General features: G+C 39.0%; 1 protein-coding gene across 1 annotated transcript in view; it reads left to right on the forward strand.

Moving 5' to 3' along the window:
• LOC589158 (short transient receptor potential channel 5-like) overlaps positions 1 to 18,718 on the forward strand; it is a 75,083-nt gene extending 56,365 nt beyond the window's left edge. Inside the window, exons 2-10 of the mRNA XM_030997155.1 lie at positions 8,255 to 8,337; positions 8,939 to 9,430; positions 10,185 to 10,533; positions 11,487 to 11,623; positions 12,119 to 12,831; positions 13,460 to 13,658; positions 14,344 to 14,520; positions 15,908 to 15,952; positions 16,547 to 18,718. Coding sequence (XP_030853015.1) covers positions 8,255 to 8,337; positions 8,939 to 9,430; positions 10,185 to 10,533; positions 11,487 to 11,623; positions 12,119 to 12,831; positions 13,460 to 13,658; positions 14,344 to 14,520; positions 15,908 to 15,952; positions 16,547 to 17,188 — 2,837 coding nt within the window. The 3' untranslated portion in view covers positions 17,189 to 18,718. The remainder of the gene's footprint in view (positions 1 to 8,254; positions 8,338 to 8,938; positions 9,431 to 10,184; positions 10,534 to 11,486; positions 11,624 to 12,118; positions 12,832 to 13,459; positions 13,659 to 14,343; positions 14,521 to 15,907; positions 15,953 to 16,546) is intronic.
• The last annotated feature ends 1,307 nt before the right edge of the window (positions 18,719 to 20,025 follow it).

Below are 20,025 nucleotides of genomic sequence, written 5' to 3' on the forward strand. Positions count from 1 at the left end.
CGTTATGAAGCAGGCAAAAATGAAATTTGAAGGACTTCCCCACAAATAATTGATTCTGACATTTTTCTTCAACATGAGCAGCGAATGAACGAAGCGTAAAATCAATTGAAAACACAAAATATGCCATTAGGTGATCCACGCTCAACCCTCCACCTGTCTAAACGCTGTACAGGTACACCTCTCTTCCCCCTTCCCTCACCCCTCCCATTCTCTACACACAACCCCTTTAACCGCCCCTCTGAAAAATGGGGGAGGGGTGAGGCCTCTTGGTGCGCTATACGTACACAAGCTTGATAATATCAGGTTTATATTACCTTCATCATACCCGTGTTGCAATTGGGGCATATTTTGTTTACCCGCGTAACATTTCTATGACCTTCCGATGCACTTTTTCCCACTTTCTGCCGCTAAAACGCATGCGCTAACAGCCGCTCGCCGCTTTTTTCCACTCCGTTTTATCATGGGGATTGCCGGATTGGTGTAGAAAATTTGCAACATAGCTGTTTTTCCATCACTCATTATAATGTCCCTCTCAAATCTCAAATGACTCTAATGTACCGGAGCTAGACTTGTGATTCATCTCCCTGCACTCAAAATACAACAAAAAAATGTACATTTGTAAACATGTACTGATTTTTTTTTTCTTCTGATGTTTGCAGCTTGATGCATTTTGGGATAACACGTCCCATCCTTGTTTCTATTTATAGTGCTTTTACTAACATAATAAGCTTTGACATGTTTGTCTTTAGCGATATGTCTAGAGTACAAACACGGTAAACAAGATGGTCGAGTTTTTCTATTTTTTAAAATATATTTGATTCTGATAATGTGCATTTATATTAACATAAAGAGAATAGTACTTTCAGTGGAAATAGTTATTATTTAGTTGCCTTTATCATCGTGGTCAAAGAAGTATTCTGATTTGAAAGTTTGGTTTTAGCAGTCTTGTTTCAATGAAAATCCTTTCGTTGTGTTTTACTTCCTTTTTATCAATTTTTTCCTTATACAAAATATGACCTACAAATTCTTTTCGCACGATACTTGATTGTTCGATGATTGGTTGATATCGATGAATGCTTGGGTATGGAACTGCGAAAAGGGCAAGGCTATGTTGTGTTTTTTTTTTACCCTAGACAAAGTTCACTTGTGTCAAGTATGAATTGATATTAGAATACATTGCTTCCATCGAAAAATGAAACACTTTTGCAATATAGTGTTTCCGAGATTCACAAATTCCAAAAAAGGTGATTATGTAAATACCATATATGAGAGATTTTATATTTCCTTTTTTGTTTACATATGTTACGGGCATTATTTTACTCACTTAGTTTATCCATATCATTATACTACACATTTCTTCAATTTGAATTGTATTTAATACCCTATCTCCCCCCCCCCCCCCACCCACCCCCTCTGTCTCTTTCTCTCTCTCTCTCTCTCTCTCTTTCTCTTTCTCTGTTCTTTCTCTCTCTCTCTCTCTCTCTCTCTCTCTCTCTTCTCTTTCCTCTGTCTTTCTCCCAATCCCCTTTTGCAAATACACTTTCCACTTTATTTCTTCAGAAGCGCATTATAAATGTAATGTATTATTATTATTATTATTATTACATTGCAATGAACATGTCTTATCCACATTTGGTCTGTATAATGACCCCGGTTGTAAATAGCTGATGAACTTCTATGGTTCATTGTTGCAGGGTGCAACTATTAAATGGTACAATAACAGCTTAATGATAATAACAAGGCTAACAATGATATGCCGGACTTATATAGCTCATATCACAAATATGTTCCTATATGCGTTTTCATGGAGGAAAGGAAAGAACAAAGAAATATGACAGAGCAGAGTGAGATACATGTACGTTTAGCATACTTCCATAAGTCATCAGCTAAACACTGGAAACTGTTTTTAAAATGACACATTATTACCAATAATCTACAGCGACCCTAGCGTGTACCTTTAAACCTTGTAAAGAGTTAAAGGATATACGTTTTCCTCTGGACGGAGCAGTGGCGCTGGAGAAAGTGCAATCAGGCAGCCGAACTCTTTAGCGCGGGCTGCGCCCGGTTATAGCCAGGTAGGCCCGTAGAGCACGTCATGCTGAAACAGGTGTAAGCCTGGGGCCGTTATGTTTCTTCCTTTGCCAGCCCTGGTAGAGGGTAAGACCGAGTAGGCCTATTACAAAGGTGGGTTTTAGGTGGGCAGATTGGAATGAACGAAACAGTGATTCTTTTGGGTTTTATATATTTACTTCCACGCCATATTTGTATGACGAATGGCTCGGCACACCATTCGTCTTTGTGTATGAATGCTTTTTATGAAATGATTCATCCGTTTCTCTTCTATAAATGCTCCATTATCAAATTTTGTTTTGCTCTTTATGCAATGTTGTTATTCTTAATGTTCGAAAATTTACTTTTCTAATTTCTTAACCCTAATGTATGTCTATTCTTCTTTCAGTATATAGTGAAACTTGTCTATAAAGACCACCAAAGAGAGACAAGAAAAGTGGTCTATATAGGCAGGTGTTCTTTATCTAAAGGCTCATTTAGTACTTGTTTCAATGAGAAACCATTTTCAAGGGAAACAAAAAGTGTGGTCTTTTTAGATAGGTGTTCTTTCTATACAGGTGGACACTAAAGCAGGTTCGACTGCATTTTACTTTGATATGTATACACTCAATTACAATTCGAATCGTGTGCTTAGAGATTGATTACTGGTATTACACACACAAGATAAAACTTTTTTGAAAGCTATGAATGTTAGAACTATATGGCTATATGTTCATCTATCAAGAGACGTGGCAAACAGTTTGTAGCCAGTTATTACTCTCTAAGAAGAAAAGAGTGAATGTTCACTCTATTTTCATTCCCCCGGGAGTCACGTCAGTAATCACTTGTTTAGGAGTGAATATCGATTGATTTTAGAATGCTGTCTAGGAAGAAAAGAGTGAATGTTCAATCTATTTTCACTACATTTTAACTCTCCAGAGGAGTCACGTCAGTGATCACTCGATTTTTTTTTAGTGGGTAGAGTGCATTCTATCCCTGATGTGAGAATATGTTCAATTCACAAATTGCGTCTAACAGCCAATAACATCTTGCCTGATTTTTTAAGAAAACAGCTCGTTACTAAAAAAGAAAAAGTAGGTACAAACATCCATGTCAGTTATATTGCTTTAGACTGACATCGTGGAGAGTTTGACATAGGGAGTGCCATTGCGTGGTTTCAGCTATTAATGGGGGGGGGGGTCGTCTTGATAAGTGTGAATGAACGAGGCATCAATAATTGTGGGTACGTTGTATTTGGGGTGTTTTCTAGTTTCTCATCCTGTTTTACTCTCCATTTCCTTTTCCTATCCGAATCTCCTTTCAACATTTTCTTTTCTTTCCTTTTTAATGGAGGGGGGGAGCACATGCCCCTAGCTACCGTCGTAGCTATAAGGGCGCTTCGTATATATGTAGTGCAGTCCTGAATGCATGACAAATATAGGGAAGGGGGAGAGAGGGTAGGAAGGGAGAGAGTGGTGGGAGGGAGAGAGATACAGTGAGGTAGAGAGAAATTCAGGCAGACAAACATACACAGAAAAGAGAGAGAGAGATAGAGACAGACAGACAGGCAGGTTTACAGAGAGAGCGAGAGATATATATAGACAGACATAAAGGTTTACAGAGACAGAGAAAGACAGACAGACATAGAACGGAGAAGCAGAGAGAGAGAGAGAGAGAGAGAGATGGATAGATGAGGGAATGGGAATGGTTACTCTTGAAGGATGTGGTTTGGCGCCATGCTCCAGTGTTCTCACGCCATTCACTGCCAATGGTTGTTCGTCAGCACCACCTTCGAATGTGCACACAGACTGCCACAAGTAAAACCATGAAGCAAAATGGTCTCCAGCATGATCGGGTAATGGGCGGGAAAATGGGACCATAAATACTGCATGGTCGTTTGGATCGGTGGTCGAGGGTTGCACGAACTTTTAAAGAGGGAGTTTCTGTGCAGAGGTCTATGTAATGAGAACAAGAGGGCGGGATACAAACAGAGAGAGGGAGAGAGGGAGAGAGAGAGAGAGAGGGAGAGAGAGAGAGGGGGGGAGGGGTGGGGAGAGGGGGAAGAGAAAGATATACTTGAGGAGTATATGATAAGGAAAATAGATAATAAGAAATATAGATAAGGGAGGGGAAGGAGATAATGACAGAGAGGGAAAGAATAGAGAGAGGGATTTGGAAAGGGAGGAAATGAGCGATAGAAGGAGGAGGATAGAAAAAGGGGAGTGGAAGAGAGAAGGGAAGGGAAAACGTGAATATGGGAGGGGTAAATTTCGAAGAAAGAGAGACAATGTTAAATGTAGATAGAGGAAAGGAAAGAGAAGGGAAATACCATGAGAGTTACATATAGAGAGGGAGAAAGAAAAAGAGATGTTATCATGATCCTGGGAGATAGACAGAAATATTAAGAAAGAAAAGAGAGATATAAACCGGTGAAGAGAAATAATATGACGTGGAAAGGGAGAGAGGGAGAGAGAGAGAGAGAGAGAGAGAGAGAGAGAGAGAAAGAGAAAGGGGGAAGAGACAGACATAGCGAGAGGAAGAAACAGAGAGAGAGAGAGAGAGAGAGGGAGAGCAAAAGACAGGGGAAAAGAAGGATGAGGAGAAAGAGAGAGAGAGAGAGAGAAAGAGAGAGAGGGAGAGAGAGAGAGAGAATCAGTATAGGATCGACGTTACAAGCTACAAATATCTACTACGATTTCAAATTAATAATGAAATGATGCCCCCTTGCTCGTCTTAATATAAATTCGCTGTCTTGCCGTGGCTGGCATCCAGCTAGTGGGCTTGAACTCAGGGATACATGTCAACAAGAGATTTGTTCCTCTCAATGTTGATAAGATACCAGCAATTGAAAGACGATAGATCTAGAGGATGACCTTCTCGGCCCGACCTCCGTCGTCCTGTAAATCAATGAAATGTTTATTTCCATAACCCATTTTATCAAATGAAAATATCCTATGCATATAAATACAGTGCACCATTTCTACGCCGCTCAAAAAAAGTATACACGTTATAGCTAAAGGGTAAATGAATGGTTGATTTGTGGATTACATTTTTTAAAGGTAATCTTCAATATGGAACTCTTCTTTCTTTTTTTTACCATGCAGTACATATTCTACGATATGTTATACATGTTATACAAACTGTGCCAAAATAATCATTCAGATTTTTCTCAATTGTTTCACGCCTTTAATACTTACCGACAACATGGTAGATACTGGACATTTGATATGTATTTCTGCGTTATTTTAAAGACGATAACATAGTTATGTATGTACTTTGCTGTGTAAACTTAGGTAATCAAGTTATAATTGTGTGCAACATTTGCCATATATTAATTATTACTACTACTTGTACGACGATACTCAGCAGGATCCATAAGTCAGGATGTATAGCGCTGAGGAATAAACTATCTAGTTCTTGGTCTAGATGCTGGGTGGAAGCGCTCCCTTGAAGCGCTTCCTTTAAAGCTTATCTGCCATAGTTTACAGGAGGGATTAGAGCGCCCTGCAAGATCACTGGACAGGTGGTAGAGAGAGAGAGAGAGGAGAAAAAAGAGAGAGAGAGAGAAGGGGGGTGAAGGGGGTAGGTGGTTAGATATTGACATACTGCCAGACAGACATAGAGAACAATTAGATATTCCAGTTAAAGTAATTAAGATCCTGACGATTCAATCATGTGGACTAAAATGGAATGATTATAGTCATAAGGAGTTTGGTTTCATCCTTGCAAGATCGCCAATGACAGAGACGGAACGACCTCGAACACGAGGAGGAATCGGTAATCGACCATGAATGCATCCTCTCAAAAGTGACTGCTTTATTATACCCAGTCTCGCCGACGAGACCTTGCCAACCGAATTGGCATGTATACGGTCTAATTTTACTATGAACGAACCGGGGCGTTGTGTGGCGTGCGCCTGTAATCCATCTAACAATCTAACAATGAAGTTAAAAACTGATTCAGCCGAGGACACAGGTTCGAATCTGAGTCACGTCTTTATGATGGTGACGTTAAAGGTCGGTCCCCAGACGTAAATGATCATATCTGATTGATACACGTCTATAAAAACCCAATTGTACACATTCAAAACGCAACTTTATGCCTATGGTTCTTTGGTATTGACCATGAAACGTATTGTGGAAAATCGTAATCTAGCTAACAATGGAATCTACAAACTGATTCAGCCAAGGACGCAGGTCCGAAACGGAGAAAACATGACTGCGTCATTCTAAAACCAGAGTGGTTATAGACATATACTCTCATAAGATGAAGTGTTGAACTTTCCATCAATGGATGTTATAGAGAACGCTTAAGTACGTGAGGATGGCGACACCTTTAATGCATTTGTTTCCATTAAAAAGGTGTTTTTATTAGTAATTCCGAATTGTCTAAACGTGGTTCAAATTCTGTATAATACGATACATAGTTTCATGGGGGCATTAATTTCGTTAGAAAAAGTTGAAGCTGATCACTGTTATGGTTCAGATGGTAAATTTGATTAAGCAATGCACAAGATGCCAGAATGGGATGTGTTCCGAAAAGACGATTCCAGAAAGCAAACTCGAGATGGCGCTAGACATGATCATTGAACGTGCAGCAAGGGTTGTACTGGTTATTATTCATATTTGCGAGACAGCTTCCAGAATGTTGCAAAGAGTATGAATATTTCTGTTTTTGTACCAGCTGAGGGTGATTCTATACAGGCCTAAAAAAGTCTCCCTCTCTCTCTCTCTCTCTCTCTCTCTCTCTCCCAATATTATTGCCAGCAACTCCGCGCCCCTTAAATATTTTGTTTTTAAACATTGCATTTTATAATTGACTGTTGAGTTTTGCCACTGTTCATGCAACTACATTGTAAATAAATATATTTGGAAGCTCTTGGGAAAGGATAACTATGTAGAACATGTTCGAGCCGGAATTGTCTAGTTTCTCACCAGACGTGTACATTAAGTATCGCCTTTTTCCAACCGAGCTTGAGATGTTATATGTTCATTATTTTTCAGACATTTTATATACAAAAATTGCCTATGTAGGACTTCGAGGTGATCCTTTTGCATTATGTTCATGCAACCTTAAAGAGAAGGTTGAGTTCTGGGAAGAAGTGAAAAATAATTTGTGAGCATTTTCATTGTTATTATGCAAGTGTGGAACAACATCAGATAAAAAATGTTCCCTGAAAAGCATGGCTCTTCAGGTGCTTTCATATTCTAAATATGGCATGTAACAACATCAAAACTCGGGACGGATTTTTATGCCACATGTTTGTGTAGCCCCATATGTTTCTGTGTACAGTGCTTGTAACTTTACCAATTTCTTATCATTTTGATGATTCCAGAACCTTGCAGTACACACCAATACTTATAAGCTAGATGATCAACCTGTTCTGATCGATTCCACACCGTTTCTTTCACAATGCAATTGCATGACCATAACTCAACTTTATCTTTAAGTCAGAGAGAGAATACCGTTCTGTAGAAGAACCAACATCATGAAATCAGGAAGCGATATCGGCTAAAATGCCGCACATAATTTGTTAATGTCATCGTCCTTGTATGGTACCGTGAAAGTCACACAGCATCGACATGATTCGATCTATTAGAGATATTATATTGGCTTTGATGTCTCATGATTAGATAATACATGCTCAATTACATCTCGACCTGTCATTTGGTGCAAGCCACAAAAATGTTGAAAGTGGAAATCCACCCCCCCCCCCCCCACCTTTCCTAGCTGACTGGTCTCATATTTTTCCTTGTCTGCACCCAAACATTATGTACTTTTACGGTCTTTTTTTAACAACGGTTTAACGTTCTTTCATTTTTGGAAGAAAAATGTCACAATAACTTTTCCCTCGAAATAAAAACTAGCAATCAAAATAGTATTATATTGACTGTCCTTTGTTAATGTTAATGAATATATTAGTTAATAATTAAAGAATGATCCCCATTTGATATTGAATATAGGTTTTAATTCAAAACAATAAAAACTACCAAAATAATACATCCTTGAGAGATATTTTGTCAATTACTTGTATCGTATAGTCATTATCATAACCATTATCATCACCATCATCATCATCATCATTATCAGTGTCATTTCAATAGTGATCAGTATTACTTTTACATTTATTATGATTATTAGATTATTATTATTATTATTATTCCATTTTTCAACTAAGTATTTTTAATTTTGTTTTTCCACACAGATATCATCGTTGTCTTACTGGAACATGGGATACAGCTAGGAGACGCCCTCTTGCGAGCGGTTGACGAACAGTTCATTTATGCGGCTCAGATAATCTGCGAGCACATCAAACAAAAAAATATTCCGGTAATGTAATTTGCGTTTACTTTCCAAATATTGGGTTTCAGGGAATTTAACCAAAAGAGATATAAAGGCAGAACTCATGATTTCACGTTTAATCGAATTAAAGGAATGCATCCAAAGTATTCTTTTTTTTTTATTGTTCCAAATTTTACAACCAAATATAGACATACATATAAAATTTTAAAAAATATACAAGTCATGAAGTATAAATGGGCACGTCTCAATGATTCTCAATTCATATAATAGATTGAGTGAAATGTGAGGAACCTATTAAAAAGCAGTACTTGTATATTATAGGTTCCTGGACAAATAAGTATTGTAGAAGAAAAAGCCGTAGCAGTAGAGAAGGACGCAATTTAAAGGGAAGAATTTAAAACACAATGGAATTAGGAAATATTTCAAACACGAGAGGGGAACCCCCCCCCCCCCCCCCCAACAAAACACACACACACAAAAAAAAATCAGTCTTCTTATCATTTTGAACAGGTGGATTCAAAATTATATTTTGCGTGTATGGTTATATATTTATGTTTTTTGTTGTCGTTGTCTTATCGTTCTGCAGGAGTTTTTAAAATGTCGCGCCCTCAACGGTGACTTCCATCCCGACATCACCCCAATCGTCCTTGCCGCGCATCACAACAACTATGACATCATCAAGATCCTGCTGGAATACGGTGCTCGAATCGAGGACCCCGAGTACTATGCCTTTTCGACCGAGACCAACACACTTCAGCACTCTCTGGGAATGTTGAACATTTACCGTGCCCTGGCCAGCCAAGCGTACATCTCACTGACAAGCCTCGATCCCATCAACACCGGGTTCGAACGTTGCGTCAAACTGCGCAAGCTCTGCCAGATCAACCCAGAGTTTTCCGTCGAGTTCAACACGTTGGCTGGCCAATGCGAGCAGTTTGCAGCCGATATCCTCGGCCATATTCGGAACCAAGCGGAACAAACGTGCGTGTTGTATCATGACCCTTGCTTTTATAGCATCGGCGAGAGCGGGATCGGACCTTACAAAGTTAAAATTGCTATACACCACGAACAGAGGAAGGTAAATTGTCTCAAAACTTATTGAAAGACCGGAAAATTATGCCATAATAAACTATATAAGAACAAATCGTGAGCTTTTATTTTCAGTTATTTAATAGACAATTTTACTGACTATTACCAACTTTATTATTTAGGCATACTTGCCGAACAACACTTGCCCTTCACGATAAAAAGAATATACATTCCCGACATATCAACAACTGACAAGACCTATTCATTCACTTATTGTAATGTTTGTTTGTTTCTCTTCCTAACCCTTTGCTACTAGCAATTTCATCTCTCCGGGTGGAATCCACTTTTCATACATTAGTTGTTACTATGTCGGGCAAGGTAATGACATGTTTTTCAGTCGGCAGGAGAGAATTTTGTTCAAAAACTATGCATTTCTCATCCCAAAGTGTATTTGCATTGGAGGAATGTCAATAGATGGAGAATGATCAGTAAAGAAAACTTCAGTCTTATTTTCTCAAGTATCTACTTCTAGACAAATTTTGGAGTGGATATCCGTTGACAAAAAATTGTCCGTTATAATTATGTTTAACACAATTTACCATCGTCAACAATATAATTCCGTCATCGAGATTTTTGACGCAATTTTATCTTTTCCACACAGTTCGCTGCCAAGTATTCCGTCATTCTGATGTTAACCCATTGCTTCCTGGGACCGGGTGGTTCCCGAATTAAACATATGGGGAATCCAAGAACTCAGTAGTCGACGGGTTAATTAACACACCTTTGTTTATTTTTATACACAGTTCGTAGCGCACCCCCATTGCCAACAACATCTGACCCAACTATGGTATGAGGGTCTGCCTTCCTGGTACATGACCAATTGGATCTCCTCGACGCTCTCCACCTCTGCGATTGGATTCGGTTTCCCAATCCTTTGTCTTCTGTACATTATCTACCCATGGGGGAACATCGGTCGCTTAATGAGAGTCCCCCACGTTCAGTTTGTATGCCACATCAGTTCCATGTTAGTCTTTTTGCTTCTCCTCGGTCTTCAGTCCTCCTTCACTCCGAAATACGACGACGATCCCGACGTCGATCAACGTGCGGAAGTTCCGAAACCTACGGAGTGGCTCATCCTCGTATGGGTCATAGGTAAGGATAAGAGTCGAATTGCGCCATTTAGGCACACTGCGTTAATACACTGCACCAATTAATATTGTTTAATAATAATCCGGGGTTTTTATATAGCGCTCAATACACCGACCCAACGATGTGCCTACGCGCTTTACAGATATATTATTACCCCGGTCATCGGATTCAGGCTCACCCACACACAATGTGTGCACATTTTCCACTCCCTGGGGAGCATTCCAGCCAGTCGCCATTTTACAGGCGCACACTTGCTCGTTCAACCACATGAACGTTCGCATCCTACCGGGTACCCATTTAACACCTGGGTGGAGAGTAGCAAGTGCAGGTAAATACCTTGCCAAAGGATATTAGTGCCGTGTCGGGAATCGAACCCTCGACCACTCGACCACGACACTCCCGCTCAATATTACGCGTGCAGAAAATGCATCTGAGAGAGCGACAGTCTGATTAACCCTACCTTACCTATGGGAGGTCAAACCTGATTATGAACAAAAGCCTTTTAAAGCCCAGCGCTGGGTTTGATTTTTAGTCAAGTACGGGCCTCATGTTATTTAGTATGCAGTGACAAGTGACGCTCCTTAATTTACATAAAAGTTACCATCATTTACAGAATAGAGCTCTAGGCTCTCTGCTTTTCTATCGTGCACGCTCTCCAATAGACCGGTGAAGTAACACATTTAAATTGTATGCATACTTTTAAGCAAGAAAGGTTGTTCTTTAATACAACCTGGAAGCTTGCCCGAGGCTTGGCCCACACAGCAACAAGTAATGAATGCAGAATCGATTCCAAGCATTGTAGTTCCTTCATTAATAATAGGCTGATAAAATTACTCGACGCTAGGTTCCCATGAAAGACACATCCAGTAATTTCAATATATTATAGTAAACCGGTTACATATTCGCTATTTATCTAAATTTTCTGTCTTTTTTTTTCCTTATGTTTTTTCTTCTAGGTCTCACATGGGTAGAAATTAAAGAACTTTGGTATTACGGTTCGCGATATCTCAAAGATCGATGGAACATCCTGGATTTCTTTACGCTGTCGCTCTACTGGGCCGCCATTGCTCTCAGGATAGTCATTTATCGAAGGGTACTTAACTTGCAATTTCCCGAATGATGTTTCTTACACATCGGTTACATGTATTGTTTCTAAATTTCTATTGACCCATTTCGCCTTCATGTCGAATCAGCTGTTTGAAGCCACAATGGCATTTATCTATGATACTTTGATATGGGAGTTAACGTCCTTGTGACACGAAACATATGACATGTTAAACGTTTCCGTTAATATCTTTGTACACTGTGTATCACGTATTCCACCATGGCTTATAATAAGTATTGACCCCGCAATGTTAATTATGAAACATAACCTAGGCTTTTCTCTGCTGGACTTGTATATACTTAAATCAGTGTTATAATATATTATGGACATGTGAAGTATATTACACTTTTTAAAAAAACAGCCGCGGTTTATTCGCGTCAATACTGAACGAGGCCTGAATCGTCACATTTATTTAACACGATCAAGAGAAAAGGTTTTAAAGATTTTGTTCATGTTTATTCTATTCTATTTTCTATTTCACAGCATGGAATGGCAATGGAATTGATGGAAATCCCTCCGACGACGATGCTGTACTCGACCATGGAAATCCCGACGGCGTTTACGGACGACGAGTTCACGACATCGGGTGAAACCCCCGTGACGGTAACGGACCCGGCGACCACCATGGAGATGTCGAACTGGGAAGCAGTTATCGTCAGGATAGAACGTCTTCACAAGGATGTAATGGACATCGACGAGGAGCAAACAGACATCGGACAGTCACTTGCCAAGGGAATCGGTGATATCAAGTCACAGTTGACCCTCATGGATGAACGAATGGCTAAGATCGAGGCGGAGAGTGAGGCGGCGGCAGTGGCTGCACCAGTGGTCAGTGGTGGTCGGAGAGGAAAGAAAGCGGCGGCTGGCACAGCCACGAATACAACAAGAACAGGACGTGCGAACTGGAGCGCCTACGATCCTCTCTTAATATCTGAAGGGTTGTTTGCCATAGCCAAGGTACTAAGTTTCCTCCGACCCATCTGTTATACTGTTATGAACCGTCACGTCGGACCTATGCAGATCTCCCTCGGCAACATGATGTTCGATATCTGCAAGTTTCTCTTGATTTTTTGTTTTGTGTGGTTCGCCTTTTCACTCGGAATGAATCAGTTATATGGATATTACTCGTACATCACTCGCGTAATATGTGACACTAATAATCCTATGGAGGAACATTGTAAACAACCGTTTGAAACGTAAGTATGTCATCCCTTAATGCCTCTTTTACGGACCGTGGTGCAGATGATTTATATAAATATTGTTTTTCTTTCAAACGTCCGTTTATCTTTTCCGACTGACTGAAAATCTTTACGGGGATAATTTAAAAATTACATGGATACCGGTATTTTAAACTCTGAACTACTATTGGTAAGCATGATATATCGTGAGATGAGCATTTAGGGTTTGAATATTTCAAAATATATATTAATACTGTTGGAGGTATTTAAATAATTATAATTTGTTAATTTAACTTTTATCATTTGTTTTGTTTCCTTCTCTTCCTCCTTTTCTTATTCTTCAGAATACAGAGTTGAGAGCAATACACAACAATGATGGTTTTCGTTGATCAAATTATAGGACTGACATTAACCCGAATAATGTTTTGAATGTGAAAAGGGTTCCATACAAATAAATAAATAATATTATGTGTGTGTATGTATACATACAGGGTTCAATAGAGTCCACAGCGCTCACATTAACTTGAATTATGTTTGGAATGTGAACAGGATTCTGTATTTTTAAAAAAACAGAATTGAGTGGAATACACAACAACATTGAACAAATATTCACATTAATCTGACGTTATGTTTGAAATGTGAACAGGGTGCAGTATACGATGAGTACTTTATTCTGGGCTCTCTTTGGATTGCCTGAGATGAACATCGTGGACATCCGTGGAGTCGACCATGAATTCACCGAGACGGTGGGACTGATGTTGTATGCTGCTTACCACGTCATCGCCATCGTCGTCCTTCTCAACGTCCTCATCGCTATGATGAGTAATACCTACACTCGGATAGAGGTGATATATACAGCACAGACAACAAAATATTCAATATATAACTGGGAACAGGACCTTAATCCACCAAACAGAAGAAACGTTCAGTTTCTTAAGAAATATATTTTAATCAAAACATTTCGGCATGGATCCCATAATTCCTAATACAATACCTCTAGCTATACTTGTTCATACTTAATATACACTTTGAATAAAAGTGTATGGCTGATCATATTGAATAGGGGCGTTTTCATTTGATGTTGTCGGCAAGGTGTCGTTGTACGGAGGTACAGTGGTTCATTCACTTTGCTCTCAATCCTAGGGATGAGGGTTCGAATCCTTGCCCGGCACTAACCTCCTTTGTCATCTGGCAAGACATTAATCCACATCTGTCACTCTCCACCCAGGTGTAAATAGGTAAATGGGTATAATGATAAAAGCATGGCACACAGAAGGAGCAGTATTGATGCTGAGGATTTTCTGGGTAAACTAAAATTGTATATATTTTTATCCTATTATTATGACAAGATGTTTGCAGGAAAGAAACCCAGCAAGCAAAATAAAGAATTGGCATTATCATTGGTGATTATACAAATTCTTAATTTGCCAACAGAAGTTTCTAAATCTGATGGAAGCCTAGCAAAACCCTGTGCCTTAGCATGTATAACTTACACAAAATGATTTATAAATTCAATTTTTTTTTTTACAGGACGACTCCGAAGTGCAGTGGAAATTCTCCCGGTCCAAACTTTGGATGAGTTATTTCGCTGGCAGGGGATCGTTACCGGCACCTTTCAATGTCCTCCCAACGCCCAAATCCATGTTATATTTATTCAGATGGTTGCGAGGAAAGTTGGGCAGTGAAAAGCATAGGCAGGAGATCAGGGTAAGTGCGTGTCTTTGCAGGCGTGGATTCACGAATCGATGCTAAAGGTTGGTATTCTCGAAATCGGACTAACTTTAGTCCATAGTTTAATCCACCGATTGGAATGCCAAGTATCCATACGAATATTTTTTTGAATAATTCAATCTGTCACTAAATTAAAATAAAATGTAATAACATAATTTTAAAAAATATATAACTATGATGTAATTATGTTATCATGGTAATTTTAGGGACATATCAAATTATTCAAAAATATATTGATATGGACACTTGGCATTCTATACCTAGTCAATGGATTATTAAACCACGGACTAAAGTTAATCCGCTTAGTCGAGAATACCACCCACATACTTTAGAGCAATCAACCATACCAGTATCCTTTTCCATAACCCTTTAAAAATGTGCAAGTATTACAACGAGGTAATATCTTATCCGGATATGATTTCTAGGGGGATAAGCATCAGGTCATTCAGAGTGCCCACGAGTTGGTTTCCTAAATGTCTGTGCAATCGTATCATTTTTCAGACAAAGACCGGCAAAGGCCCTAAATATCGGTGGCAAGCACGTCAGCAGAAAAGTTTTTAAATTGTTTAACAATCTTTAACAAAAATGATTATTCCCTTCCCCCTTCCCCTCCCCTCGCCTCTGGCCATCCCCCTCCCGCTTCCTGGATCCGCCTCAAGTAATGCCATGGTCATGATGGCAGGCATCGGGTGCGTGAGGTTTAATGTTTGAAAGTTGGCCCTGCAGAGTGGGAAAGTTACGACTATATTCGTACGAATTAGGGCAGTAATGTTGGATTTTAATGGTAATTTTCAATGACAGATCCCTCTTTATTCCAGCTCAGATCTGGGACAGCAATCCATCAGTTATTACAATATCTCACTTCTCCTCTCTATGTTTTAATATGAGTTCAGTACATTATAAGGATTAACCTACCACCTGGGTATCGTTCCACGAAACCACCATAAGTACAAGTTCACCGATATCCCATTCAACACGCATTCCAATGGGTCGTCAGCGAACTTCTGCCGACTTTTATGCTCAGCGTATGTCTCGTTGAATATCGACTAAACTTCAAGGAGTTTATGTCTGGTTGAAATGACCCCATGGTTAATATTGAGAGGAAGTAGCCACCGCAGAACAAACATGTGGCTAAAGAACGGTGGCAACTCCTGGGACCCGTTTCACAAAGCATTTTTTCAATGACAAATAACAAAAATCAGTGACAAATCTGCTGATAACCAATCAGAAGCAAGGATTTCAGTAGCTTATAACAAAGACTGTCATTTGTCACTGATGTCAAGTTTTGTGAAACGGGCCCCTGGTGCCGCCTTTTTTCTCTACTCATGAAAATGATTATTTCTTCTTTTGTTTGGATTTATAGGACAGGAATAAAGCAAAGATGGAGGAGAAGGAGCAGCAATACAGGGTAAGCTTTAGGAAACTTGGGAAACGGTCAACTTAAAGTAAAAGTTATTATTTATAGTCCTGAGGCTGCCACCACGTTCAAGCTCTAGCTTTAGATAGCGGTCTCCTTTTTTTTAAATTTTGAAATGATTCGTCAACTACGTGATCTTTTGAAGGTATAATTATTTAATTGATTAATATTATGATCTGATTATATATGTATTTGACTTTTTTTTTAGTAATATAATATATGTACCTAGTTTGTATATTTCTTTCTATTACGCAAAAAAAATGCAGAAATAAAATCAAACAATCAAACAAACAGATATAGTCTAAAGAGCTACTTACAGAATCATCCGTAGTATAGCAACAGCAGTATTCATTGGTTAAAATGGGGGATGAAACTGAATGAGATGGACTATAGAGACGGAGAGTTTGGTGAAGTGGGCTCGCTAAAGAAATTTCCATCACTTGGTTCAATCATGAAAGTAAGATGACACACTTTGTTCAACGGTAAAACAAAACTAATGTTCACACCTGGTTTACGTCACAAAATCCCACCCTGATGATTTAACGGTAATCAGGAAACTGTACAACTTCTTTTGTCACTTTTCAGGAAATCATGGGCAAGTTGGTGAAACGTTACATCTTTGACGCGAAGAGAGACGAAGACGAAAACAACCAAGAACAATGGGTAAACCGGCTCAAACAGGATATCTCCGGATTCAAGTACGAGATGTTCGAAGCTCTCACCGGCATGGATAAAAAGATGAGCGAAATGGAGCAGCGAATTGAAGATGGCGGCGTCAAGGAGCCCGGAACCCAAATGTTCCACAAGATGGAGGACGTAGTAAAAAGGCCATTGTATCAGCCTGATAGCATGCAATCGGTGATATCTGGATGTTCTGACCTCATGACAGCAGCCTCCAAAGACCTGATGAATTCGAAAGGTTCGAACAATGCCGACAATTCGCCGATTCTTGATGATGGCCTCTCGGACCCATCGACTAAGAACCGCAGGCAACCGAAATCCACCTCCATGCCGTGCAACATAGCGGGGTACCTTTATCCTCCCGATTGGGAGAAAAACGAACCCATTTTGTTCATGGATGAGGATCCTGATGTGCCTATCCTTGGAGGTCCACCTCGCAAAGAGAGCAAGAAGAGGCGATTTAGCGCCAATCACATGATGAACCATATAGGTTCACGGCATCTCAAACGTAAAAAGTCACACACCAAGAACACCACTCGCGTTTGACAAGGATATGTGGATCGACACGATTTCGACTCCGAATGTCATCCAAACATTATCCCTGTCCTTTTTTCAACAGCAAATAACGATTATGATTATACAAATACTAATTATATATATGTATGTTCATGAACAATTGGTGCTTTTCGATATTTGGACTAATGTTTACGTATAATGACTGACGGTTTTATCCCTAACTTTTTCGGCCCTGGTAACGTGCTTATTATAACGCACATTGTTTTGCCTTGTTATGCCCTGGGTACTGTTTTGACGGGCCTATTCTTCGATCATTACATATCATGACGAGATTTTGTCTGTAGAAAGCAGTTTGATGATTGACCGTTTGATGGCAAATATGCTTTTACTGATACTGAAGTTAGAATATTTCTTTAGCCAATTTTATTCCAATTATGACGCGTCTTTACAGTGGTATTGTCTGTTGTGACTTGATCTTACTTCTCAAACAGAATCACTAATTTTAAAAAAGAGTGACACATAAAAAGAAATCTGAATTAATGAACATGACGTCGTTATCATATTGATTTAATTGATGAAAGCATTTTTCTCTAGCTTAAATGTTTGTGCTGTATCCCTGTAAATATTGGATAAAGTAAAGCAGATCAATTCGCTAGCGAGCGTTCGTGGAAGTGAACTTTTGGGGAGTTCACGATCACTATATCAAAAGATACAAAATAGGCAGGATAGACACATCAATGTCCTAATGATTATTTGCACCTTTATCTTGCAGATTTGGTATTAAAATATGGATAAGACCGTAGATCTTTATTTTTGAAGGGATCCGTCTTATTGGAGTAGTAGGGATTACGCCATCGAAGGGCACTAGCATTATAGTGGGGGAGGGGGCACCTGATGTATTATTAATAGGTTGGTAAAATGCAAAAGAAATATGATGTGGGTGAATGAGAGTCATTGTGTGGGGGTTGTATCGCATTCTTTTCACGTTGCCTTTCCTCTTCCTATCCCCCTTCTCGTCTCTCTGTCTCACTCTTAAGGACTGGGGGTGCCCCCATCTATACATCACTGGTCCCCCGCGACCGCCTAAATAGGGTTACAGAAGGCTCTAAGATTTAGCATCAATATCGTACTCCTCACATTAATGTTTGTTTGGGTTTTTTCGGACGGTGCATTGAGATACGCGCAGGAACAACAGTTGTAACAACTATTATAATTTACACTGCTTAGGTTTGTAAACTAAAAGGAGTTTAGGTACCTCTAAATGTCTCCATCTCATTAGCGAACTGCGAGTCAATATTTGTTTTTATCCTTTTGTAGTCATACAGTGATATCGTAATCATGAATTAGATGATGCAAATATTTTCAAGTTGATTTTGTCACAAATTTTTCTTTTTACAGTCATGTAATTATTCCGTTTAAAAAATATTAAAGAGGTATATATGCTTGGATTAAGTGTTTTGCAATAATAAATATTATTGTTTGTTCTAGAAAATGTTACTATTTAATACCTCTGCGGTCACTTTTTGCCAGTTTATGTTTACAACAAATTGAAATATCACCATCAATAGACCAGTTCACGGTTAGCACATTACTGCAATGACCCCGAATATCCACAGATCTTCAAAACATGAAGAGGTCCCACTTTGTACATTGTGAAATAATCATTCCTACAGCGATGAAGGTGCTATATAACATAGCCTTTGTTTTCCCCTTTGAAAGAATACATCCACCTGTGTATCATGGATTGCACTGAATGTGCAAGAATGAATAACGATTACATAACTTTCATGAGCACGTATCCAGTATTTCGTCTCCGTGTATTTCACAATTTGTTCTGCAATGACCTTGATCTGCTCATGCTCAGACTGCAACCGTGAACTCGCTTATTGCAATGGCGTATGTAGAAAGTGTAAACAAAGAGGGCTACGTATGTTTCAAAAGACAGCCCCACGTACCATAAGCACATGTATGTCACCAGAAATGTTGACATTCCTTTATTTATTTCTATTAAAAACACACATACAACTCAACACTAGTAGTTGAATATTTACATCAAAAGAAAAGAAACGCGGGCATAATGTAAGATATGTATGTAAACTGTTAGTTTTTAATCTAATTGGAAATTTAATTGTCTTTCATATGGCACCTTATACATGGTGAAATGGTCTCCAAAATATTTCAACAGTAGTTACACAGGGTGTACATTTTTTTCTAGCAGCTTACTGTCAAGGTTGTACACCTAGAAATTGTGCAGGAATTTCCCCCAAACAGATTGAGACTCAACGACCGTTTACAACATCCCATGTTTCAAAGCCTCCTAATTAGGTCTGACTACTCGAACTCTTTTCTTTGTTACTACCACAATCCTTATAAAACTGACTATTATAACTATTACTAATACTGCTACTAATACGTGTACTAATTCTAATTGCATGACTGTGTATGTTTTGATTAAGGTCGCTGATGTATTTGATAGGAATAAAATTATATGTTTGACCTACTTTGATTATACTTATCATGAGTTAGTAATCTTAATACCGACCATCACCACCACTACTACAAGAAGAACAACGACGGCAACAACAACAACAACAACAACTACTACTACTACTACTACTTCTCCTACTAATACTACTCCTACTACTACTACTATCTCTACTGCTACTACTCATACTACTACATATACTATTCTACTACTTTTACTATTATACTACTATTAAACTTCTACCACTACTAATACTAATACTATCGCTACTACTACTATTACTACTGATGTTGTTGCTTCTGCTACTACTATTACCCAAGTGAAATGATAAGGTAAATCCTAGCAATTGCTAATAACCATTGATCAGCATTGTACTGGCGTG

Source organism: Strongylocentrotus purpuratus, unplaced genomic scaffold (genome assembly GCF_000002235.5).
Source record: "Strongylocentrotus purpuratus isolate Spur 01 unplaced genomic scaffold, Spur_5.0 spur5_scaffold_4, whole genome shotgun sequence".
NCBI lineage: Eukaryota > Metazoa > Echinodermata > Echinoidea > Camarodonta > Strongylocentrotidae > Strongylocentrotus > Strongylocentrotus purpuratus.